This window comes from Pipistrellus hanaki (assembly GCF_964339955.1).
Source record: "Pipistrellus hanaki genome assembly, chromosome: 3".
NCBI classification, from domain to species: Eukaryota; Metazoa; Chordata; class Mammalia; order Chiroptera; family Vespertilionidae; genus Pipistrellus; species Pipistrellus hanaki.
Genome location: NC_140505.1, coordinates 175,147,143 through 175,174,311, shown reverse-complemented (window position 1 = coordinate 175,174,311; position 27,169 = coordinate 175,147,143). Strand labels below are relative to the sequence as shown.

The 27,169-nt window shown below is 37.4% G+C and overlaps 1 protein-coding gene across 17 annotated transcripts in view; it reads left to right on the top strand.

Moving 5' to 3' along the window:
* ANKS1B (ankyrin repeat and sterile alpha motif domain containing 1B) overlaps positions 1-27,169 on the top strand; it is a 774,190-nt gene that overhangs the window by 232,217 nt on the left and 514,804 nt on the right. For all 17 annotated transcript variants that reach the window (XM_084876364.1, XM_084876380.1, XM_084876382.1 and 14 more), the window contains exons 10-11: positions 4,277-4,442; positions 18,791-18,927. In XM_084876364.1, coding sequence (XP_084732490.1) covers positions 4,277-4,442; positions 18,791-18,927 — 303 coding nt within the window. The remainder of the gene's footprint in view (positions 1-4,276; positions 4,443-18,790; positions 18,928-27,169) is intronic.

The following is a 27,169-nucleotide window of genomic DNA, read 5'->3' as shown; positions in this document are numbered from 1 at the left end:
TATTACTTTTCTCATTATCAGAAAAATAATTCAGGAAGCAGCAAAAGTATGCAGGTAGCTTTTAGCTTATGCTGACACATACTTCCATCTTCTCATTTAATTACCATCTTAAGCTCATTTCAGTCAAACCACCATCTTCCGTTCTCAGGAGATGTCTTGTGTTGATCATATTGAGCTTGAAGACTTTCAGGGACAGAGAACTTGCTCTCTGCTAAGCAGCCAGTTTCGCACCTGGAAGCTCTAATTTTTAGAAAGCTCATCTTGAGTTGAAATTGTCTTCTTGTTACCATCTCTCCATCTGCACATTTATACCCCTTCAGAGAACAATTAGCATCACCCTTCTGCTTTTCAAGTACTTGTGATACATGTATCCATGCACCCTTTCTGCAATCTTTTCTCACATGACATGGGTTTGACACTCAACACTTTCCTTATCCACGTCCAGCGGGAATAGTGCATTTGGTCTTTGCACCTCCTGAAATGTGGGCCCCAGTACCTGCAGCTGAGTGTCCAAGTGTGGCCTCCCTGCTGTGTAGGTTTAGCAGTTTCAGTTTCCTCCATGTGGTTAAGAATAGAGCTGCTTTAGAGGCAAGTTCTTGGAGATGCCTTGTCAAAGTCATCTAGAAAAGCCACCAAGTCACCTTATTTCTGATAAAAGCTGCACCATTGGTACGTTTGAGAAACAGCTGCATCCATACCTGGGACCCTGGTTGTTGCCAAGGTTTTTCATAAGGCGGAGGGCCAATATAATTCTGCTAATCTATCTTTTATGAAATTACTAACTCACATCATTCCCAATTCTAATTGGCACAGAGGAAGGGAGGGTTGCCACTTTCTCTAGTCCAAATATCATATTTGTATTAAATCAGCCATTGACATATTATGTCTTTAACTGGTATATTACACTCTGACTCATTCTGTAAATTATAACTACTAAGTTTTTTCCCATGGTATTGCTAATCTATATTTATACCCCCTTAGAGAACAATTGAATTTTTATAACTCATTTCTGAATTTTTGTAACTCATTTCTGTACCAGATAATATGACCTTATTTTAGTCACTAAGAAACTTTGATTTGGTCTACCACTGATGATTTTAAACTTTTATAGGTACACAGTTTAAACAACCTATGAAAACATAATTTGTAGACTTTTAAAGGCTAATTGTTCAATTTTTTTCTTGGGGGAACATGTTCACTCAGTGTGTTCAATATGTGTCTTTTTGAAGAAGTACTATTTGATGTGCACATTATGCAATCAACTGTAGCAGGTAGGATGAAGCCAACTAAGTAAGTCTAGGCATTATAGATTCACACTCAGACATGGAGCTGTGAAGTTAGGAATTCAGGGCATTAGGGACCTGGTTAGGATTAAGGGAAAGGATTCTTTGTCCCTCAGAAGAGAGCTGGCAAATACCAGTCAGAGAACACAGTCTTAGGCATGCTGCTATTAAAACAAAGCAAGCACAGAAACATATTTGGGATCCTGGAACTGGGCATTAGAATAAAGATGGAGTCTAACTACCAAGGAGAAAGCAAACTGCTCTCTAGATTATAGCCCACTTTTGCTAGATGAGGTACAATGGAGCCTTGAAGGTGAGTCGCAAATTGTTGAGCCAGTTCTTTTAATTCCTCTGATCTGTTACCAGGATTTACCATCAAGAGTACATGGGCACTTAACCTGTAAGTCAAAATCCAAGTTTAAATTTTAACAACACTTCAGGGCATTACAAAGTTCAGAACAGGATTTAGCATTGGTTGGGGAGGGTTGGGTGGAATGAAAATGGGGGAAGAGGGAGAGTTCCGATGGTAATATTCTATCATTTAAACGGAGTAGTCGCCACATGCAATTTTAATCATCTCACATATCCATCCTCTGTTGGGAGATACTTGTCAGGTATTTTGTTGAATGCCCTTCTTTCCTGACAATATGATTACAAAAGCATAATTTTCCCTCTTTTTGTTTTGCCATCTCCTTCCTTAGGGCTCTCACTTCCCACAAAGAAATCATTTATTCCACTGAGAAATGATGGTCCTTCCTTAGGAAGCACTTTGTTATTGTTTAAAATATTTGTTTTCTCTTTTGCAAGCAGCCACATGTTTACACACACATTTACAGAGGGAAGCAGTCAGAATGCATCACCACCAAAATGTTACTGTTAATTATTTGAGCATGCTGGGTTCAATGTGATTTTTTCCTCTTCTTCATGGTTTTTAATATTTCTCTAATAAGTGTATGTCTTTCTCTTTGGAATGAGCAAATTAACTCATTCCACTTGGTTAGATTTCAGAGTATTTTTCAAGGCCTTTAAAGTGCTCATAATTCTTTATAGATACTATTAAACACAGCATTCCAACTTAACCAAAAGATAAGCAATATTATCAACTCATAGAAAATTCCTTTTTGTAGTGACCCAAATTTGCCCTCCTTGACTTGTAAATATCCATTATTGTTCTGTCTTAAAAAAAAAAAAAAGTTTTTATTTAGAGAGAGGAAGGGGAGGGAGAGAGAGAGAGAGATAGAAACATCAATGAAGAGAGAGAATCATCTTGTGGCTGCCTGCCCCCTACTGGGGATCAAGCCTATAATTCAGGTGTGTGCCCTGATCTGGAATCGAACTCTGACCACCTGTTTCATTGGTTGACTCTCAACCACTGAGCCACACCGGCTGGGCTATTCTGCCTTTAAGAATGTTAGAATAAATCTACCACAGCAGCCTGTCCCCTTCCCCACTGTGTGGGACAGTTCTTGAGGGGCAGCCTTTCAGACCTGCTGAGAGCACTGTCGCCCTGCTGTCAGGCTCCTCTGGCTTGGAACGCCGCAGCCCTTTCATCATATCTTCTGTGACATGGTTTTTAAATCATATGCCACCCTGATTGCTTTCCTCCGGACGCTCTCTGTTTTGTCACCCTTTGTTGTTAAAAATAAATTACTCCCAATTTCCTGCTTTCAATAGAGTAGAGTGAACATAATTGACTCTTTGATGTGTGAGGGTCTGGTATGGTCCGAAAGCAATTGCAGTGACCTTGACTACTTACTCTCTGTACTGTAAATATTACAGGGGGGAAAATCGGAGCTGGTGCTACATCTTTACCAACCCTTGGATATGTCTTGGAAATTTTTTTTGAAATTAGTTTGTATTTTTTCTTATTTGTCTTTTTCTTTTGGTAGTGAATTATTACTCTATAAAGGTAACAGTTATCAAAAAACAAAACATGGTTAATTGTTAAACTTACAATGCAGATAATCTGGCTTTATTTTCCTCTAGTAAATTTTGACCTTTCTGAGGGCAAGGATTATTTCTTACTAGTTATAAAAAAATCTTCAGTGAATAGCATAGTCCTAGCTCTATGTGATGATGCCCAATAAATATTTGTTGCTCTGTTAATGCCTATCCAAGAAACTAAGATCTTGTGAAATGAAATAAATTCTAAATTTTAGAATATAGTGAAGAAACAGTAATATAGAATTGGACCTTAAATTTATTCTAACTTGCAATGAGTGATTTTTGTATTTTAGTGAAGAAAAATACTAGTGTGTTAGGTGGGAATACTTTTACCTCGAAAGGGCAGAAAACCCAAATTGCAATGGCTCAAGTATGAGGAGCTTCAGAAGCCTGGGGAGCCTGGCTCCGGGGCTACTTGATGTCATTAATGATGTAATTAAGGTCCCAAGCTCTTTTTATCCTTCTGTTGCTGTTCTTGACCTGTTACCTTTTTGACTTTGAGCTTATTGCCTTATGGTTACAATGTCCCTGCCCTAGCACCAGGCATCAAAACTGCAGCCAGACAGAGGAACTTGAGGGCTGAGGCTCTGAAGTGGCCTCCTTGCATTTCTTTTCTCTGGGGAAGATAGTTTTTCAGAACCCTTCCAGCAAACTTCCCCTGTATCCAATTGACCAAAACGGAGTCTCATGCCTGTCTCGAGGAAGCAGCCAAAGGAGTAGAGTCTTGGGAAGGACTGTTCATTAAAACAACAGCTTAGACCACAGCTAGAAAAATAGACATATATTATAAAGAGATTTTATCACAAGAGATTCTGAACTCGACTAGTTCAGTCATAAATTCAGGGGAACCAAATTGCAAAGACCCTTCTAAAATGATGGCTGATAATACCGGAGTAACATGATAGCATAACTTATTCAAACAGATGAATCATCCCCTGTCAATCACTTGTGGGAGAACTGATGAGCCCGATTATCTTTCCTAGCTTTGTACATTAAACAGGCTGTGTCTTTATCACAAAGCTATTTTTATGTTTTCTCCTTCCTTTCAGGAATCCTATCCAAAGAAGAGGAATTACACTATGGAAATTGTACCATCTGCTTCTCTGGATACGTTTCCTTCAGAAAACGAGAACTTTCTCTGTGATCTCACGGACACAGCGGTTACAAAGAAACCCTGCTCTTTAGAAATTGCAAGAGCCCCTTCCCCAAGAACTGGTAACGTGTCTTACTCACAGTTCCATCTGCGTGCTTGTGTATGTGAAGATGTGTCATTCAGATTTTGATTTCCCATAATATTTTCAACATGGAAATTCCCCAATAGAATCATGATAATCTGTTTCTTTTTTGTTTTGTTTTGTTTTGTTTTGTTTGCATTTTGAAGTAAGTTCTGGTCCCTTAACTTCCTGGCAGGAGGTCTCATGGGAATGACACTGCCTAGGTGCTTGACTCGCTGTGGGACTGGTCTTACCATACAGGTCCTTGATTACTTTTGCTCTCAGCAGTGACGACCTGTGAACTAAAGAGACAATTTATCAGTCTCCTCTCCCACACACCCCATTTATGATAGTGGAGCAAGTGTAGGAAGGCCGCAATTGACATTCGTATTCAGACACAGGGAAAACAGGGCCCACAGCAGTCACAGCCTGCGGCTATTATAAAGCTAATCAGACACAGTTCCTTGATTAAGGGTCAATCCTATGCATAGGAATTGTTCTCTGGGGCTCTAGGTTCCAGCCTCTGAGTCATTCTTCCTTTTCCATAAAAAGCAACCCATATTTACAGCTGAGTGTCTTTCTCTCCAATTTCTTGCCTTTAAAATTTGAGCAGTCAAAAGAGCTCTTTTCATTGTGTACTATCTCTGTTCCTTCCAGGTCAAGCTGATATAATTTCTTTTAAAACTTCATAGACATTTTGTGTTTCAATTTATATTACACCCCCTTAGACAAAAGCTTATATTCCAGATAAGCTCTTCTAGATATTGGGTGACTTCTGTGAGACAATGACCTTGAGATTCTCAGAAGTCCTATTATTGAACCCAGAGGATCTATGAAGTATGCCCTTAAAAGTCCTTAAAGGGCTTTTCTGTTTGGCTTAAAGTTTCTGTGTGGCTCTTCCTGAGATCTTGCTTAGGTGTTAAGGAATGATTTGTAGTCCCATTCAGATTTGATCATTGGCCTTCTTAATTTGAGATATTATTATTATTGATTATTTATTATTACTTTGCCATGTGGAGCTGCTGAAAATCAGAAGCCAATTTTGTTTTTATACCCAGAAATTCCTGGCTCCTTTGAATTTAGCAGGCCACTCTGCAGTTCTCTGAATTTTATCACAGGAAGCCAGAAGAAGCTAAGTTCTGCTTTAAATATTCTGCCTGGAAATCTCCTTAGCTAGATCACAGAGTTCATTCGGTTCAGTTGCTATTTTCCATGCTACCGCAGATGTCAATGTTGCCAAACTTTCTACTATGACATGACTCATGAATCCTTGTCTTGAGCTTCCAATTGCATTTTCTGTCCTTTGAGCTTTACCAACAGCTTCCTTGGAGTGTTTTGGGCGTCCATGAATTCCCTCTTAAAGGCCAGTTAGCTTTTCAGTTACTCACTGGGAGGCCCTTCCAGCTTGTCCTGCTGCCCAATCACCAAGTGAATGCCACCCACATTTTGATATAGAAGCACCCCATTTCCAAGTACTGCAATATGTTCTTATTATTGATTGCTACATAATTAGCTACCTCAACACTTAGTGAGTTAAAACAACAGTCATTTATTTTTCTTATAAATCTGCAATTTGGATAGGGCCCGGCAGGGATAACTTCTTTCTGCTCCAAGTGAGAGCAACTGCAGCAACGTTGCTGGGGTCAGGAGCTTCCAGTCACAAGGTCAGTCCTTATTCATATGGCTGACATGGCCAACTTGGACTTCCTCCTGGTACGTGATGGGATTCTAAGAGCAAGCATCCTTAGAGAATGAGGCAGAGCTCTAGGTACTACATTTTATGACTTAGCCTCAGAAGACATAAATTTCATTATAGTAAAGAGGCTGCCTTTATTTAAGTGGAGAAAATTTAATCTTCCCCAACCCTTTAAGGAAATGTGTTACTAAAGTTACATCATAAGAGCATGGCCAGTGTCGCTCAGTGATTGAATGTCCACCAATGAACCAGGAGGTCACAGTTTGACTCCCAATCAGGGCACATGCCTTGGTTGCGGGCTCAATCCCCAGTAGAGGGATTGCAAGAGGCAGTTGATCAATGATTCTCTCTCATTGATGTTTTACTCTCTCCCTCTCCCTTCCTCTCTGAAATCAATAAAATAATATATTAAAAATAAAGTTATATTATAAGAATATGTTCTTGTAGCCACATTTGGAGAATACAAATCCCACCGTAACCGAGTGGGATAAGAATTAATTTGCATGACTATTATTTTCCTCAATTGTGTTCAGTCATCTGGATTCAGTATAAAAGAAGTCAGTTTGCTCATCTGACCCAGGCTTAATTCATAATTATTGGTCACAGTCCAGTGGCTTTTTCAGATGTTGAAATGAGACTGGCCCACAGTGCCTAGAGTAACCTTTGGGTTGTGACTAAGAATTCAAGGGGTGAGGGAATCCAGTATTAGAATGGAAGAAATTTTCTTTTTAATGTTAGGAATAGGGATGAATATAAGTCAGAGCAGTTTCTGGAACCTTATCTGGAAATCCACAGAATTTGCGTGCATGAGAACCACAGCAGGGTGAAGAGAGCGTTGGCATAACTGTCTTCTGGCTGATGGGAACGCAAGTTGTGTCATCTTTCTCTTTGATTCCATTAACCTGTAGCTTAGGTTTTGCATGGATCCAGTTACTTCCAAGTCTCTCACTCTGCTAGGCCTCTTCCTTAGTTTTTCCTTGTGTTCTCAGGGCCAACTAACCAAGCTGATGAACTCAGAGAAGTTACTGACCTATTAGGGAATTACTGACTTCTCAGGGAGTGATGGATGTTTTTCCTTTGTTACTAAGCCCTGTATTGACTGAAAGTAGGACTTTTGGATGCGGAGACACCTCTTGATGTATCAGAGTCTTTTAAAGGCACTCAAATGGAACTGGGTAGGTAATCACCCTGCAGTTCCTCATCCACTCAACGTGCATTTATTGAGTTTTCTCTTGTGTTCTACATATTGCGCTACCTGTTGCAGAGGAAACAGAGTGAAAGGTACAAAACTTGATCATTAGGAGCTAAGAATGTGTTAAAATTGTGGGTAAGAAGTGTAATGAGAGAGATGAACTTGAGGTTTTCATAGGAGGGTAGGACAGAGTGAGTGGGAGCTTATTGAGGAAACTGCTGCCTGATATGAGCCTTAAAGAAGAGTTGGGTGGATGAGTGGGACTTGTATGGCCCCCAGGCTAGGGAATGCTCTTAGGGAAAATGATAACAACAAGAGTGGTGTGCAGAAGTTTGGGTTTTACCTCATGGCAGGAGTAAATCACTGACAGATTGTAAGTGAGGATGTGACCTGATAGGATTTTGTTTTAAAATGACTCTCTGGAAGCAATGTGGAGAATAGATTAGACAGAGATGAGGCTAGAGGCAGGAGGATTAATGAGGAGATCAACGTGCAGTCTCAGCAAGAAATGGTGGAGTCCAGGACAGATGCAGTGGCAGCCCTGAGGGAAGGGGGACACAGCTGAGAGTGAAGCTCATTCCTTCCTGCCTTAGGGATTCTGACATCTGTGAAATAAGTAGCCAAGGGAACTAAAATGCTGCATGTTAGGGAACGTGTTTTTAGTTCTTGGTTAGTGGTGTTAGATAAAATGGCATAGGCTTACAGAGAAAATGGGGATTTTTACACACACTGGAACTGGATTATGAAGGGAAGAGAGAAAGAGAGAGGGGGGTGGGGGGGAAGGGGGGGAGAGAGAGAGAGAGAGAGAGAGAGAGAGAGAGAGAGAGAGAGAGAGAGAGAGAGAGAGAAGGGAGGAAGGGAAGAGTTAGGAAAGAGATATGATGAAGGGATGATCAGATTTTTACTGGAGAAAGACTGCTCCCCCCCCTCCTTTTATGAAATCCTAAAGTCTAGTCCCTCAAAATGTGACCTTATTTAGAGCATTTGGAGAGAGGGTCTTTATAGAGATAATTAAGTTGAAGCAGAGTCATTAGATGAGCCCTAATCCAACATGACTGGTGACCTTATAAAAAGGGGGAAATTTGTACCCAGGCAACATGCAAAGAAAAAAGATGATGTGGAGAGATACATCTGAAAGCCAGGGAGAGAGCTTAGAACAAAGCCTCTCTCACAGCTCTCAGGAGCCACCAACCCTACCAAAACCTCGATTTCAGGCACCTGGCCTCCAGAACTGTGAGATAATACATTTCTGTTAAGATACCTAGTTGGGAGTACTCTGTAACAGGAGCTCAAGGGAACAAATATGGAGGCCAAAACTGAGCACAGAAACTCAATACTACACAGAAGGGAGGGGTGAATGAGGATGCCTGGCCTGCTTATCTCAGAGCTAAGCAGCTTGAGGGTCTTGGCTGTGACTGGCAGTGTCATTCATAGTTATAGAATATGTAGTTTCTCAGAAAATCACAGTTAAGTATTCATCTTAGTTTCCTTTCTGAGGGCTGTCCCATGTATTAACTAGGATGAGCTAGTACAAAACATATCTCATCCTGACCACAAGGAAAAAAAAATCCAGCATTTCCACTGGTTTAATTTAAATATGAAGCACCTTATTAGCGAGGCTATATTCAACAACATTTTGCAGTCCAACCAGAAAATGAGGGATGCTCTTCCCAAGGAGCATCTTAACTAATGCCTCAATAACTGCAGAGTTTACACAGAATAAGGCATTCTATTGCTCCAATACTAGGCTCATTAAATAAAAGAACAACAGAAGTCCAGTCCTTTCTTGGTAATTTTCTGTCTGAGACTCATGTTTATGCAGTCAATATTGAATCATATTCCCCCCTTATTGTATCAGGAAAAAAAGAACCGCATATAATCACAGCGGTGACTCAGTGGCATACATAAATGAATAATCAAACGAATGAATGACCATTATCTTTAAAAGAAAATGGCTGTAATGGCAGAAAAAGCCCTGATGAAATAGTCAGATGCCATCAAAGATAATGTTTTCTTGTCTGCTTTTCATTTAATTTTAACCTTCACAGGGGAATATTTCTATTTTATGGTAACTAGGCAACCTGTTATTTTGAATCACTTAGTACAGGCTTTGCACACTATGGATGCTCAATAAATCCATTTTGATTAATGAGCAATTTGCAGCAACACTGTTTCCAGTCTTGTTGAAAGAGAATAGATGATCTCTGATAAAAAAAAAAAAAAGAACACAATCATAGGTGCATGCCAGGATAGTGTGTATCTTGCTTACCTCTATGCAATTTGCTAATGTGCTTACTGGCTGTGGTCACCCTGAAATGCAAAGGTCATCTGGTGAATAATCCTCCCCTCCCCCACTACACTTCCACCAGTATCCTGAAATCGATCATTTCGATGGTGCTTCTGTAACTTTTGTATACCCAAATATATATTTTTAAATGAATGGTGAAGCTTTTTGAATTTTAGTGCCAAAATATTGAAACTGAAAGAATTCCGACTGGACCAGGACTAATGTTTATCTCTGCTTAGCAAGTGAGTAATGTCAACATAATTTCTGTGGGTATGTTTAACTCATTTAAGAGAGCAAATGTTTTTAAGCCCCTTGGAATCATTCTTTTGCATATAAATACTGCACTTGCTGATAAGAGCCATCTTTATCAAACAGCAATTATTTATTTGGCATTTGTAATGCTGTCTTAGCCATTTAGTAAAGCAGACTGGTACTTGGTACATTTTTAACCCAATGTTAGTTTATAGAGGGGTGAAGAGAGGAGACTAGGATCACCGTACCTGCAAGGAAATCCCAGTAAGTTTATTCTTTCACCCATAGGAACAGTTGACCAATTGGAAAATGTGATCATCTCATTTTGCTTAAATTGGTGGAATTTGGCTATATGTGGAAAATAATATCTTAAACAAAAAACAAATTATATTTCTTTTCCCTCAGACTAATTTTACTTATACAATATATGACTAACATGAATTTTAGAATAACATTTCTAAAAAGACAACAAATTCTTTAAAGTGATTATGTTAGGAAAATGGGCTTTTATGATGCCATTTATGGTACCCTCTGAAACAGAGATTCTCCTATAATGCCAGACTATGTATAATTATGAAATTAATATTCATTAGTTAATAAATTCATGTTCACCAAATTCAAGCTGGACTTCCACTATTTCTCTCTCCTTTAGTCTTCTCAAACCTCTGGTACTTTTTCCTATCTTATCTCTCACTCACAGCACATATTCTCATATTTTAATTAATAAAGAAAATTGAAGCCATCAAATGGAACTTTGTTAACATTCTTCATGGCAACTGACATTTTTCTGTAAGTTCTAAAAGCTGGAAGTTCCTCAAGGCTCAGAAAAGTTCTTCCTATTCATTTTATTTTTCTTTCTTCTTAAGTGATCTCATCCACAGTGTAGCTTCTGTTATAATCAACATGGTAAGGACTCCCAAATACTGCTCTCCAGGACACACTACTTCTGTCAACTCCAAGATAATCTAGTCTTTTTATCCATCTATCTGTTCACTTATTCATCCATACATCCATCCATCCATCCATCCCTCCATCCCTCCAGCCCTCCATCCCTCCATCCATCCCCTATCTACTAAATATCTTCACCAGCATGTCTAAAAGGCATCTTAATCCTAACATATCTAAAACTAAGCTCATATTTTCCCCCTCAAACTTATTCTTCATGCAAATTTATCTCAATAAATGATTTATTTAATCACTCATCTGACTTCAGAAACCTGGGTGTCCTTGCCATCACCATCTCTATGAACTCTGATATCCAATCAGTCTCGAGTTCTTAACTGTCATATGTAGGAGGTGAGGGTAATTCTGTAACTTTTTATATATCTCCAATTATCTCTCAAATCTATCTTCTCGTAATCTCTACCTTCACCAACCACTCTTCTGGATTATTTTAATAATAAACTATTAATTGTCCTTGAATTTATGGCTTATGTTACAGCCAAAGTCATCTTAAAAATCACAAATCTGAATGTATCACTCCTCTGATTAAAAACTTTTAGTGACTTATTATTTTGTCATTATTCTTAGAAAAATGACCCAAATCTTCAAGAAGCCCTAAATGGTGTGCTGGTTTTTCTTCTTCTTGTTTTTTTTTTTTTTTTAAATAGTCTCATCTCTTATCAGTCCCCACCTTCCCAACTAGGTAGATAAAGAAGAAATGAGGATAATGATGTAACAAAGAATTTATCTCTAGAATAGGGAAAAAATGGAAATCTTTGCTTCCAGTTAAGTATTATTCCTGCTGTGAGTATAAAAGAGGCGAGATGAGTTAAGATTAAATAATACTTGGGAAGAGGGTTCCCATTTACTTTCTGGGAATCCTGAGACATTTCAATCTGATTTATGAAAGCATATGGAATGAAATCTAACTTTTCCCAAAGTTCCTCAAAACAAGTAGCAGTTGGATATAATATATTTTTCTTATAGTATGTGAAGTCTGCCATCATGAGTATTCATATAACTTGAAGTGTATAATAGCATGTCAAAGGAAATATAAATTCAGATGTTAATAATAGAGTAAGACTAATCTGTGGCTGCATTTTATGCCCAAATACCAGATCACCAAAGTAAATATGGGTTCCTGACTAGTGTATATTTCAGACAAAACTCTGTATAGGTGGTGATTTCCACCCAGTTTTCCTAGAACTTATTGACACTTTGAGTAAAACCCACTAATTTTATGAAATACACAAAGCTATTTTCAGAACTATATTGTATGTATGCACACAAGGCAAATTACGCTAACACATGTGTCCAAAACAAACAAATATTTATTATTTCAGAGTTTTTGTGGGTCAGGAATCCAGGAGGGCTTACAGGGCAATGGTTCTGGTTTCAGACTCTCTGTGAAAAGGTCATTTCTAGGCCTGACTGCAAGGATCCATTTCCAAGCTGACTCATGTGATTGTTGACAAATTGTGGATCCAAATGGGCTGTCTAACTGAGGGCTTCAGTTCCTTACCACGCGATGGGGGCCTCTCCATGTGGCTGTTGATGGTGTGGTTCCTTGCTTTTCTCAGTGTGAGATATCTAGAGAGGGGGACCACTAGATGACACACCCAAGCTTGTTTATAACTTAACCCTAGAAGTGACATCTCATCACTTCTCTATTTGTTTGTTGCACGTTTATCAACAAGTTCAACTCACACTCTAGGGGTGTGAAATTAACAAAAGCATGAATACCATGACGCAGGGAGAATCAATCGGGCCCATCTTAGAAGCTACCCACCATGTGTTTTATCTGGTCAAGTAGCTGCTTGGTTAAGACTATGGAATATGTACAGCTGTTGATGGGGATAGTAATGGAGGGTCAAGTGTTTCAGTTTTCAATAGATTTTAAAGAATTGCTAATTCTTAAAAAAAACCATCGCTAGGAGAAAGTAAAAATGTAATAACTATTTGGAATATTAAATAATTCTCTAAAACAGTTATTAAATATTAACTTCCTCAACTAGTACATAGTGGGCTCTTCTCACTGGAAATATTGAAACTGAAGATATTTGTACTACTTATGATTTTTATACAGCCCGTCTCAGAAATGATGGTCATGTTCCATTACTAAAACAAAGTTACTTCATTTTTATTTTAATCCACACCTGAGGATATTTTTCCATTGATTTCTAGAGAGAGTAAAAGAGAGAGAGAAAGATAAAGATACATATGGATGTGAGAAAAAAATTGGTTGCCTCCTGCATGAGCCCTGACCAGGGCTTGGGCCTGGGAGGAGTTTTCAACTGAGGTATGTACCCTTGACTGGAATCAAACCTGGGACTCTTCAGTCCACAGGTCAGTGCTCTATCCAATGAGCCAAACCAGCTAGGGCAAAACAAAGTTACTTTAAAATACAAAGATTTAATTGGGTTATTCACGTTTTATTTATCCATCCAATGAGCAACTATTGAACACTTATTATGGAGAAGGCATAGCCCTTGTGTTAGATATAGTTAATTTTTGTTTAAATAATAAGTACATTTCTACTTTTATAATGAAAATCTTAGGTTTAAATTACGTAGTGAGAATATTCATACTTAATGTGAATATGGAAAAGCAATGTATAATATGCCATTCTTCTAGGTTTGTCCATAGGAGGAAAAACATTTCCGTGGGATGTACTATGACAGAGGTCTACAATTTATCTTGTCCACACTTGTTTTTATAAATAAAGCTTTCTTGGAATGTAGCCACAACCATTTGCTTACATATTGTCTGTGGCTGCTTTTGTGCTACAACAGCAAGTTGAGTAGTTATGAAAGAGACCATAAAACCTACAGAGCTTAAAATGCTATCTGCCCTTGCAAAAGAAGCTTGCTAATTCATGACTTAAGGCCAACAATTAAAACTTGTACTTCATGAATTGCTAGACTAAAAATTGTTAAATACTTTCTTGATGATTACTTAGTGTTACATTCAAGACTTCCCACGTGTGTGTGTGTGTGTGTGTGTGTGTGTGTGTGTGTGTGTAATCAATAGCTACATTTATCTGAGCACCTACTATGTGCCAGGTAATATGTTAAATAAACATTCATACACAGATACCCCATTTATCCTTACAAAACTATGAGAAAACACTTTTTCATAGGAAACTGAGATTAAATATGCCAGGATTGCAGCTTAGGGTTGTCCGGTTCCAAAGCCCAAATTTGTACTATATGGCTCCTCCATTTCTTAGTATTACTTTCCATGAATATTATTTATTCAAAATGAACTCTCTCTTATTCTACCAATGTGCGTAGCTCTTTCCAATTCCTCTGCTTTTTTTCTCATCCCACTTCCCACCTTACCGCCCATTTGTTTATATCTAAATTGTACTAATCTGCCAGAGACCTCTTTTATCACCACCTGTTCCATGACACCTTTCCTGAAGCTCCAGCTGGAAGCAATCTCAGTCCTATTTGTCAGCTACGCAGCCGCTAACAAGGTCTCCGGTGCCCTTTAACTGCTCCGCACATACAAAGAATGATGTTAAAATTCTATAACACTGCCCATGTGTTATTTTGTATTCACGGAATGCTTTCTTCTAAAAGCTCAAGTAAACCAGAAGGTTCCTGCTAAAGCTTATTATTGTAGAGGACACTGACAATCATAATGCATAATCTAATGCATAATCTAATGCATAGTAAGGGAATCTGAGTAGAAGATCTTTCTTATTTCAATCTAAGATTGAAGTATATTCAGTAATTTTCTCTAAGCAGTTTTTATACACCTAATTTCATTTTCATCAGCAATGTTTTGTAGCTGCAGGTGTGAGATGTGGGTTGATGATGCATATCTTTGACATAGGCTGCCATTTTATAAAGTCCACTGGATACTTGGTATTGAATATTTTTTATAAGTGGTATAATAAAGGCTAGTTTAAAGCATAAATCTGTTTCCTAACACTCTTATGTGTGTTCTGTGATTTTCATTTGAATTTTCTCTAAAAGGACCATGGAATTATAAAAGCCAGATCACCTTTCCTCATGCCACCATGGGCATTGTGATGGTTGCCAATGACACACAAGTGTTGCTTCATTTGATTTATTTCACTTAGTACTTTTAAAGGATTGCATTGAGCTAAGAGCTATGGAGGGTATAATGGAAATATAAGTCTCTGAGATAATATAGTCGGGACTAAAAGAGATAATGAATAGTGCACGGTAGTATAAAATCAAATTATCGGTATAATGGCAGAGATCATGGATTCAGGAGATAGAGACACTTATAGTCTTTCCTACAGAATTTAGTACTTCATTACCCACTGTCTTGTGCTCTGTGTTAAATTACTTGTAAGAAACATTCATAAGCTTTTGTTTTATAGTCTGCCTAGAGTGCCCAGCAGTTTTTCTGTCTTTGATCCAAAGGCAGTCAGCAGGGCCAGTCCTTGCAGTAAATCATCCCTCAATGGATCATCCCTTATTCCTGGAATTCAATTCTGTTCCTACCAATTTGTATTAATAGCTTAAAGGTACTGGCCTCAAATCCTACCCAATTACTCACAGTCGTTACTCTGGATGTACTAGTATTATCTAAAAACACATTAGTAATTTTCTTGCTTCTCCCTCTGGATTTTCTTTCCACTTACATATTTTATTTTAATTCTGATAATATTTGGTTTAATAGGGGAAAACAAAACTCAAATTTATTAAACCTATATAATACTCTAATTTATTAAACCTCATAACATGCTACTTATTTTTCATGGGCGTTCTCTCATTTTATATGCACACATAAACCCAAGAAGATACTTATAATTCATTTTCATTTTTAAAGTTCAGGAAACTGACATCCTGAGAGGTTAAATAAATTATCTAACATTGAACAGATAAGTTTTCTACAGACTTCAGCATATGGTATTAGAATGTATATTGGCATGCTTCTTTGAATTAACATTTACTAAAAGACAAAAGCATTATATTTAATGTTGGATATCTTATTCTATCAAAAAGTTGAGTGACACATAATAAAGAATTAAAGATGAGATAGATAATAGAACAGTGTATAGAGAAACAGGTCTATGGAGAATTCAGATATTGGAATTATTGGACTCAGATGCTAAAAAAAACTCAGGAAAAACAAATGTCTTTGGCATTTCCTAATAAATAAAGGGAAGCATGAAAAAGTTAGGGAACTGAAAAATGTCAAATGGTGACAATAAATTTGAAAAAGAAACAAGTCGAAATTTTAGAATTGAAATTAAGAAAATGGTTTGGTAGCAGACTAGACAGAGCTGAAGAAAGAACCAATAAACTGGAAAATAAATATAAGAAGCGAGGCAGATGATTTGTTGATTTGTACAATTGAAACCTGTATGGCTTTGGGAACCAATGTCACCCCAATAAATTTAATAAAAAAGAAACTATTCAGAATACAATACAGAAATACAACAATGAAAAGTACAAAAGAGAGAATGATAAGGAAAATAAACTGTAACATGATTTCATTGCAGTCCAATGAACTTTACCTATTATTACTTGTAGGGCACTCACTCCCTGCTTAAATATCTTCAATATTTCTTATTGCCTATAGAATTAAGTGTAAACTTTTATACTAAAAAACTTCCTCTAACTCATTTAAACTCATCTCCGACTTCTTCCTAACATAAAATAGCTCACGTATGCTCATTTATGCTGTTATGATTTATGTTCTACTCCAGCTTTCTTGCCTGAAAACTGAAGAATTTAACAACCACCTTCCTCTCCAGCCACAGTCCTCCCCTGTTTTTTCATCATGCTTCATTGATCTGTTATCAATTCTCAAGTTATATAGCATTATAAATTGCATCTCTGAGGCCACATGTGATTGTATACTTGTCAAGGGCATAGATATATATTTTTAAATCCTTACCCGAGGATATTTTTCCATTTATTTTTAGAGTGTGGAAGAGAGAGGGAAAGACAGAGAGAAATATCAGTGTGAGAGAAACACATCGATTGGTTGCCTCCTACATGAGCCCCAAGGAGGGCCCAGACTGGGGAGGAGCCTATAGCCTATAAATGAGGTCAAACCTCGGAACCTTCAGTCTGCAGGCCAATATTCTATCCACTGATCCAAACCTGCTAGGGCAAGGGCAGAGATTTCTTAAAAAATATTTTAAGACATTATTTTTAGAGCAGTTTTAGGTTCATAGCAAAATTTAGTAGAAATACAGAGTTCTCATTTACACTCTGCCTCTACATGGACACAGCCTCCCCCACCAATAAACACCCCCCACCAGAGAGGGGGTACATTTGCTACAATCAACAACTCTACATGGAAACATCATTATCACAAAAGTCCATAGTTTACATTAGGGTTCACTCTTTGTGTTGTATAGTCTCATGGGTTTAGACAAATTAAAATGTCAGGCACCCATCAGTATAGAATCATAGAGAGCAGTTTTACTGTCCTAAAAATCCTCTCTGCTCCACCTGTTTATCCCTCCCTATCCACTACCCCTGACTAGAGATTTATCCTTAGAAGGAACATAATAACTGACATTCTTGCCCCCAAATAAATGTTTTTGGATGTATGGTTGAATGAATGAAAGAAGGAAGGACACATTGGAGAGAAGCAGGGCATCTTTGTCATCCTCTTGCTGATGGATGTTTTGTCTCTTTCAATATTGACTCATACTATTCTGTTCTACTCAGAAGACCACTCATACAAACCTGCCTGTTCTTGAGATGCTAATTCCCACCTGATCCATTAAACTGAAGTCAAGAGAGAGCTCTGGACATTTTAAAGGCATATTTAGTGATGGATCTGTTTAATTCAATGTGCCACACTTGTATTTTTCATAAACCTATGTCTGGATTCACCAGAAGACTGAATTATACTTTTATGTGGGGGTAGAGTTTTTATATCCTCACTTATGAGCAAGAGATGCCCTCATAAATTATTGCTTTTCAGTTGGGATTGTAGACAGTAGCTGTGGAACAGAGAGATTTGCTGGTCTATAAGCAACTCACAGTCTCAGTCTCCTTTGCATCAATTCAGTGAGCTGTCTAGGACAGAACATTATTGGAAACGAATTAAAATTGTAACAGGGAAGTATTTTTTTTTATTTTTTCAGATTTGAACTTGCAATCATTTCCATAAAAAGCCATAGAGGATTGCCAAATTGTTGTTAAAATAATATAACTTCTCTTTGTGCTAGCAGAAGTTATTTATAAAACATTTGTCATCCTTTCCCAAGTATTTTAAACATTCCAAATGGCATCTTTGATGTTATTTTGTTTTTGTATAAACTTACGAAGAAAATGTTTCATGTGCTGCTGATTTTGAAGACATTACTTTCTTTATCCTTCCACCCCACCCCCCAAACAGTTACCATAAGGGAAGACTTATTTAGATTTTTGAAATCTCATTCATTTAGTTTTGACCATATAGGAGGATATATTTATCTGTGGGGTAATAGTTTTTATTATACATCTGTTTTGTACAAATGTCAGTTTCTCATCTAGGTTAACTCACTGGGGTATTTTTCTATAGCTTGAAGGATTTCTGAGAGAAATGCTTTGGGGAGGTTTGAATTGGGGTTTTATGAATTGGAGCTATGAAACATGTACTTTAATAAAGATCAATACCCATTTGAAAGATTATGAAGAAAGCGTAGGCACATCATATATTAAAAAGATCATTTTTTTAAGTTAAGGTACAGTTTTAGTCATTCATATCATCGTGGCAGTCTTCACAGCTATGCCGGGTAATCTATCATTATTAACTGAATAATAATACTCTTCTTTCTTGGGATAATACCACAGGGGGTGATATTACTCTAAAAGAGAACAACGCATTCAATAAACATTTTCTTTAAATCATGCTGCTGAGCATATTCCTCAGTATGATCTTGTAATTGATAGTTTTAAGTTGAAATCCCAATTCCTGTTCATTAAACTAATTTGCAGTCTCAAAAGGTAAACTGAGTGATTAGGTTCATGGCAGTTCTATTTTTATTCACAGATAATGCCTCTGAGGTAGCAATTACTGCTCCAGGAACTAGTAACCATAGAAACAGCTCTACAGGCCCAACACCTGACTGCTCACCTCCATCCCCCGACACTGCCCTCAAAAACATTGTAAAAGTTATTCGACCCCAGGTAAGTGCCCAGAATGACATTATCTGCACCATAATGTATGCTGTTTCTGAATCTGTGCATGCAAAACTGACATTGCAATGCCTGGCCTGTGTTATGATATGTACATTGATTTTTAGGTTAAAAGAAGGGACTTGGGATGGAATGTTTTCTCCCCTTGGCATTGATGGTAGACACTGAAATCTATATCAGCTTTTAGAAAAAAGAATTTGTATATTATAGAAAACAACAACAACAAATGAAGCTTAGGAAACATGCTATTATCTCACATCATCTTCCTTTCATAGCATTTTAATAATTATAGTCCAATTATTAAGTTGTTACTTTTTTTTTTTTTTCTCTTGGGTGTCTCCCTCTCGTTTTGTCTTCATTTCTCTGAACACGCTGCATTACTTGCAATCACTTCCCTATCCGCCAGCCCCAGTTGTTTCTATATATTTTCTTTACATTCTCTATTCCTTATGGTCTTTAATTTTTGCCTGTGTTTGATATTGTGCATCTCATTGCTCCTTACTTCCCTTCAGTGCTCACTTTCGCCTGGCTGGTCTCCCTTTACCCTTTGTTCTTTTCCCTCAGCCTGTCATTTGTCTGTGTGGCTTTCTTTTGCTTCCCTCTTTCTTCTCTTTCAGTTGGGTTTCCCAGTAGGCGGTTTGCAGGCAAGCTTTAGAAATATCACTGGGACAAGCTGTTCTGTGATATTTCATTGAAAATAGCACTTATAAAGCTGTTAGCATTATATTTTTGCCAACAGAAGAACTCAGAACGTGGACTTGGTCTTGTTCTCAACCTGGCTCATTCTGAATGGGCCTCATAAAATCCAACAGAGGGGGACTGTGGATCCAATCAATGCCATTCACCATCTACTTAAGTACATAGTATGAACAAGTCCTTTGAGCTAATTTGTAAGACAGATGTGCCTTTGAAGAACGTTTTGCTGTGAATGAGCCATGATTTCCTTAATATCTTACCTTCTTTCATATAATTAGTTTAGGATGATTCTTATTATAATCATCATCCTCATTAATAAAATGGAATTTATTTATTTACCTGGAATTAGCATTTTACTCTCAATATTATGTTATGAATATTCACCCACACTTATGTGCAGTTTAGTTCATTAATTTCCTTTGTAAAATTTAAAAAAATATATATATTTTATTGATTTTTCAGAGAGGAAGAGAGAGGGACAGAGAGCTAGAAACATCCATGAAAGAGAAACATCGATCAGCTGCCTCCTGCATATCCCCCAAATTTTATTTTCCTCATCACCTTTTATCCCTCTAAGCCCTTTACCACTTCCACTTATCCTCTTCCACCCCCACAATCACCACACTGGTGTCCATGCTCATGAGTTCTCTCCCTTTTATTTTTATTTTTTGCTCATTCCCCGTTCCTCACAATCCCATCCTTGAGCTGTCTGCCTGCTCTCTACCTATAAGTCTATCTCTATTTTCCTTGGTAGTTCAGTTTGTTCATTAAATTCCACAGGTAAGTGAAACCATATGGTACTTGTCTTTCTATGGCTGGCTTATTTCACTTAACATAATGTTCTCCAGGTCATCCATACTGTCACAAAGGCTAAAATTTTCTTAAAATGACATTTAAACCTTATATCCACCTGATTGTATAAAACATTGTCTTTTTTTCTTACTTTTTTTTTTTTTGACACTTTCATATAAATTGTTTCCTTTAACCTTCATTAATTCCAAGAGAATGGATATTCTGGTGTTTGGGGTAAGGATGTTGGCACTCCAAAGGGGCTAAGCTGAGCAACTAATTTGCAGTTCTTTACCTTTCTTTCGTATAATATTGTCTCTTCCGGTCCTGTTCAGAGGTTAGAAAATTCTTATGAGGTTGTACGATATGACATTTTTATGAGGAACTTACAGGTTCGGGGGCAGTCATATTTTACACAGAGTCCCAATATGCAGAGGAGAAAAATGTCTTCAAAAACCCTTTCTTCCTCTTCAGGGAAATGTCATCTAGTTCATTTGCTTCAAGAAGTAACCTCATTAACCCCTATTTAGATGCTAAATGCCACATTAACTATCACCGGTTCTCTCATGAAGATGTTTCTGGTGTTACAGTGAAGCCATAACATTCCCAACATTTTAAAAATTCCTGAGGTAGGAGATTGTCCTACATGTAAGTTAATAGATCCATTAATAAATATATTTGCTTTTATACCATCGTAAATTCTCTAATGTAAATACATGTGGTCATTCAATGAATGAAAAACAGATTTCTTTCTACATACCTGAAGTCTATGCAACCCTAAGGAAACTTAATCCATAAATCCTTCCTTACATATTCTATTGTATTTTAGCTGTGTTTATTTTGGCAAACTTTGGAGAAAATGAGAGGTAGTGTTCAAGCCAGAAATTCCCACTCAACTCTATTCCTTGGTTCATCATTGCTAGTAAATGCCTATGAAGCTAACTCACTCCAGCTTCCTTTCTTAGCTGTCATAGGGATGATTTAAGGAAGAAAGAAATGGAATAAGAAAGTCAGGAAACTAAGGATCATGCTATTTAACTTAGAACCAATGCAGCCTATAAGTATGTATATAATAGAACAAGACTGCTAAGGTGTGTAATTGGGAAAGGATATAACATCTATTTTCTTTTTACTGCAGAGACTTTGGCGGATTGCTTATTTCTCCTCATGATGTCTGATCTCCTGGGGCTCCTCATTCACTATACAGAACAAGGAATAGAAAATTTTAGTGGAAATAATTATGAGGGAGTGTCAGGGTAGGACACATGAATTCAGAAAAGGGTTTGGAGACTAGGGAGTGTGGGTGGGGGCCCCCCTGGTGTGTTCTGACAAGTTACAGGTGTGTGAGGGATGGAGAATGGTTGAGATCTAACTGTTCTAAAGAAAAGATAATTGTTGTTAGATTATATAAGAGCCTATATTTTGATCACAAGTTTAATCCTCTAAAGTGTTTGCTAATTCTGGCTTTCTGTCTGGAAATGCAAGAAATGTGAAGTTAGATTGACTTGTGGGTATTAAAACACTTTGAAATTTTACTAATTAGAAATTAATAACATGGTTGAAAAGATCATTTCACTCTTAAAACTACCTGTGTTCATGAATTTGCATTTCTTTGACTAGGCATTGGCACATGTGTTCATTTTTATTGTGAGAATGATATAGAATTGATGAGGGATAAAAACACAATTTTCATTGCATTCGCTGCAAATATATACTACTTAGATAGAGCAAGTTTAGTTACTTCTCCTCTTTTATATGCCTTTATCTAGTCTACTTTCCATAACTCTATCTATACATGAGAATATCCATTGTAAACAAGGACTCATTGCATTCAATTTGTGGTAGGGCTGATTATACATTGCATGTTTGGAATTACTGTAAATTATTTAGAAGCCACAGATTTTGCAATGTTTTGTTGTTTGATTTTATTTGGAATACTTATTTATTTTTTATTGATTTCACAGAGGAAGGAAGAGAGAGATATAAACATCAATGATAAGAATCATTGACTGGATGCCTCATGCACTACCCTTACTGGGGATCAAGCCTGCTATCTGACTATGTACCCTGACTGGGAATCAAACCATGACCAACCAATTATTCATGGGTTGACCACTGAGTCACTCTGGCCGGAGATGGCATATTTACTAACTCACTAAGTCACAGCTCTTAGTTCTACATCCCATGTTTGACCTTTTTACTTTGGTTCTTTGGACTCTTTCATGTCATAAAATTTTTCAGGTTGTGAAACATTCTATTTTCAACTCATAGAGTCTAAAATATTTATATACTACTGGTTTCTCTTTGTTTTCCTCCAGTATATTAACCTACTAGGCTGAGTTTCCCTCTCAGGATGATTTACCCACATTTTTAAAATGATAACTTTTGATGAACAGAATATTTTAATTTTGGTGAGATCCAGTCTATTAATTTTTTTCTTTCACGGTTAGTGCGTTTTGTATTTTGTTCAGGTTGTGAATATGTGCTCTCATATTTTTTCTAGATGCTTTCTGGTTCTGGCTTTTATATTTAGTTTTATGATCTATCTCAAATTGTTTTTGTGTAGGTTGCAAGGTAAGAGTTGAGATTCATTTTTTTTTCCCTACATGGAAAAAGAGTTTTCTCATTGAGTTGACTTAGTGCTTTAGTATTGTTTATTACTTTCTCTTTCCAATTGTTCATTGTTGGTATATAGAAGTGCTGTTGAGTTTTCCATTATCCTGTGTCCTGCCACCTGGATAAACTTATGGGAATGTTATGGTAGTTCCTTTTAAAAATAATGCTTAATGGTTTTCTTCTGTCCTCTGAGAATAATGATGGTTTTATTTCTTCTTTTTCTAGTCTTTATGTCTATTATTATTATTATTATTATTAATATAATACTACTGTGACTGCAGGGCAATTGTTCACAAAACTGGTAAAACCTGGTTTGTTATCTTTAAGGAAAAGCATTCAGTATTTTAGCATTAAATATAATATAACCTATGTTTATTATATATACCCTTCTACTCCTAACATGCTGAGAGTTTTTAGAATAAAAGGGTGTTGACACTTTTTATTTTTTTCTGTATACATTTAGATGATCATATACTTTTTCTTTCTTTGTTCTGTTGATGTGATAAATTATATTGTTTTATTTTTTATATTTTAATCCTCACTTGGGGATATATTTCTATTAATTTTTATAAAAAGAGGAAGAGAGAGAGAGAGAGAGAGAGAGAGAGAGAGAGAGAGAGAGAGAGAGAGAGAGAGAGAGAAACATTGATTGGTTACTTCCTGTGCACACCTCGACTGGGGATAGAACCCTTGACCTAGGTTTGTACTCTGACTGGGAATCAAACCCTCAGCCTTTTGGTGTATGGGACACTCAACCAACTGAGCCACTGGGCTAGGGCTACATTGTTTTATTTTTTAATGTTAATGCAACTTTGCATTTCTGGAATAAGTTGACCTGATTATGATGTTCAAGAGACACTTTGGATAAAGCATTAGTATGTAAGGAGATGGATTAAATCTAAGGGAGTCAAAGATGACTAATGATTTGGTCCTGGTTGTCTGGGATTTTGAAATGATCTTAATAAAATTAGGAAAGTCCTGTGCAGAATTAATTTTGATGAGGAAGAGGGTGGCATGATAAATTTTGTTTTGTAAACTTATTGAGTGTGTGGCATGATATTACAAATTAGAAATATTGATGTGGAGCTCTGGTGAGAGGTAAAAGCTTAAGGCAAAGATTTTATAGTCATTTATAGAATTAGATGGTGAAGGGAGATAGTATCAAAGACAGAATGCTAGAAATGTTCACTCTTAAGAGTATAAATAATATTTGTTAAATATAAAATACAATTTAATTTTCCTGGTTCTTTTTAGAATGGATATTATCTTCATTTTAGAGATGAGGAAATTGGAAATCAGTACATTTAAGTAATTTTTTACATATACTTTAGAAAGAAGGCCTTAGCAAATGGAGAGAGAGAAGGAACATTGAGAGATAAAAAAAATAAGAAATATAAAATAATATCCTAAATATGAACAAAGAAAAAATTTGAAGCAGAAAGAAGCTCAAAATATCACCTTGTTTGGTGATTATGAGGACAAACACCTTCAAGAAAGAAATTTAATTAAAGTGGAGAAGGTAAGAGCTAAATTGGAAAGAGTTGAAGAGTTGAAAAATAGCAATGCACTGATTGTAGATTAAACTTTTGAATAATTTGGAGGTAAAAGGAAAGTATGATGGGTGTTGAAGTAAGGACAGAATTTAAGAAACCATTGTGTGTGTGTGTGTGTGTGTGTGTGTGTGTGTGTGTGTGTTAACGTCAGGATGCATGAAATTAAATCTGGTTGTAAAGAATGGGAAAGAGAAGATTAAAAGTTGATGGGAGAGACATGAATGATGAGGAGTGAAATGTTAAATTTATAATAGGAGGAATGACTAAATCTAATTAGCTCCAAAGTTCAAACACTGGCATTACTGGTGCTTAATATTGAATTTATAATAACATTTTAATGTTCATAGGTGGATATTAACCGAAAGTCAACCTGGAAAATTTGGAAATTCTGATTACTTTGAGGCTGTTCCTCGTACAGATCCCAACACATACTTTAAACCCCATCCATAGTAGAATCTGACACAATGAAGTGAGAAGGCTACAGTTTTTCACACCTATGAAGGGATCTTACAAAAAGAAGCACACAGAGGCCATAGGGGTAAGGAAAGAAAGATGAAAGTCAAGGGCCCAGGTCTCAAGAGACTAAGGCAGACAATTTGAAGAAAGATGAACTACTCCTGATGGATTCTGTTTAAATCAGGTGGCAACCTGAAGGAAATCAATATTTTAGATATGCTTCTGGACATTTTTGGGTGCTTAATGAGCTAATAATAAGGTAATCCTATCTAATAAAAGAGTAATATGCAAATTAACCATCACTCCGCTACACCCAACAGCCATGCCTACCAGCCAATCAGGAGCAATTATGCAAATTAACCCAACCAAGATGGCTGTGGCCATGGAGAGAGCAGGAAGGAGGCTTGGGTTTCCCCGGCAATGGAGGAAGCCAAGCTTTCCGCACACCCTGGCCGGCCTAGGCCTCCGCTTAAGGCTACCAAGTTTCAATTATAAAAGGTGAATAAACCTCAACAGAAATGGCTGCTGCCACAGAGCAAGCAGAAGGCTTGGCTCCATTCCAGGCTACAAAGTTTCAATTGTAGAAGATACATAAACCCCAGATACCAGGGCCTCTGCTCGGTAACCAGGGGCCATGGCTGGCCTGCAAACCACCACAGGCCCCTCGCCCAAGCTGTCCCATGCCCCAAGGGAACTCCCCTCCCCGCCCGATCCAGGACACCCTTCAGGGCAAACCAGCTGCCCCCCATCCATGCATCAGGCCTCTATCCTATCTAATAAAAAAGTAATATGCAGATTGACTATCTCTCCAACACACAAGATCAAGATAGCTGCCCCCATGTGGACACAAGATGGTCCACAAGATGGCCATCAGGGGAGGGGGTTGGGAGGGACCAGGCCTGCAAGGGAGAGCAGTTGGGGGCAATCAAGCTTGCAGGAGATGGCAGTTAGGGGTGACCAGCCAGCAGAGGAGGGAAATTGGGGGCAAACAGGCTGGCAGGGGAGCAGTTAAACATCAGTCAGACTGGCAGGGCAGTGGTTAGGGGGTGATCAGGCTGGCAGGCAAAAGTGGTTAGGGGAAATCAGGAAGGTAGGCAGGTGAGCAGTTGGGAGCCAACAGTCCTGGATTGTGAGAGGGATGTCTGACATCCTTCGAGGGGTCCCAGATTGGAGAGGGTGCAGGCCAGGCTGAGGGACACCCTCCTTGTAGATGAATTTCATGCACCGGGCCTCTAGTTTAATAATAATCCATACCATCTCTCCTTCCATTATTAAAAGTTTAGAACTCGTGGTATATAAAATTGTTGCCAAACCTAGAATACTATTGATATTTTACTGGGCACTGTGGGGTTATAGAATATATATATGCTAAATTTTAAATTTAGAAATGAGAGTGAGTAAAAAAAAACAGTCATATAACTCAGAGTACAGAATATTGTATTGGGTTGAAGCAATAAATAAATAAATAAATAAAAAGACCTTTTAAAAGGTAATCTTTAAAAAATATTTTTCTTTTAGTGTATTGAGCCATTTATTTCTATTATTGAGCATGTGTTTCATTTATTTCTTTTTTGCTTCTATTTATCTCTATTGTTGAAAGTATTACAGTTATCCCCTCAATCCCCGCTTTTCCCCCATTGACCCCTTCCACTCCACTCCTGCCCTTTAAAAAAACCCTACAAGGTATTTTTTTTTCTTTATTTTAATGATTGGTTTTGAGATTTAAAGAGGGTGAATAATTTCCCCAGTCTTACAGAGCCACTGCTGGGAAGAACTCTGCTCTCCGAACTCTAGTAATCTGTTCATGTTAATTAGCTCCTCGGGGAGAAAATCATTAAGACGGAACATTGTATTCCAAAGGGATGATGAAGTCTGAGAGGAGAATAATAAATTGGAAAAAAAGGAAGAAGGACAGAAACTTAAATGGCTATAGGTTGTAACCCAATGGAGGAAACCAAAGAAGACTGTGTTCAGTAATGTGGAATCCTGGAACCAAAGCCAAGTGAGAAGTGAAAGCTAAAAACAGAAAGATAATAAGATAATAGAAAATAATCTTAGGTGAAACAAAGAACAATTGGAAAAGAAAAAGATATTAAGAAGTCAGTGCCCCCAACAATTAATCA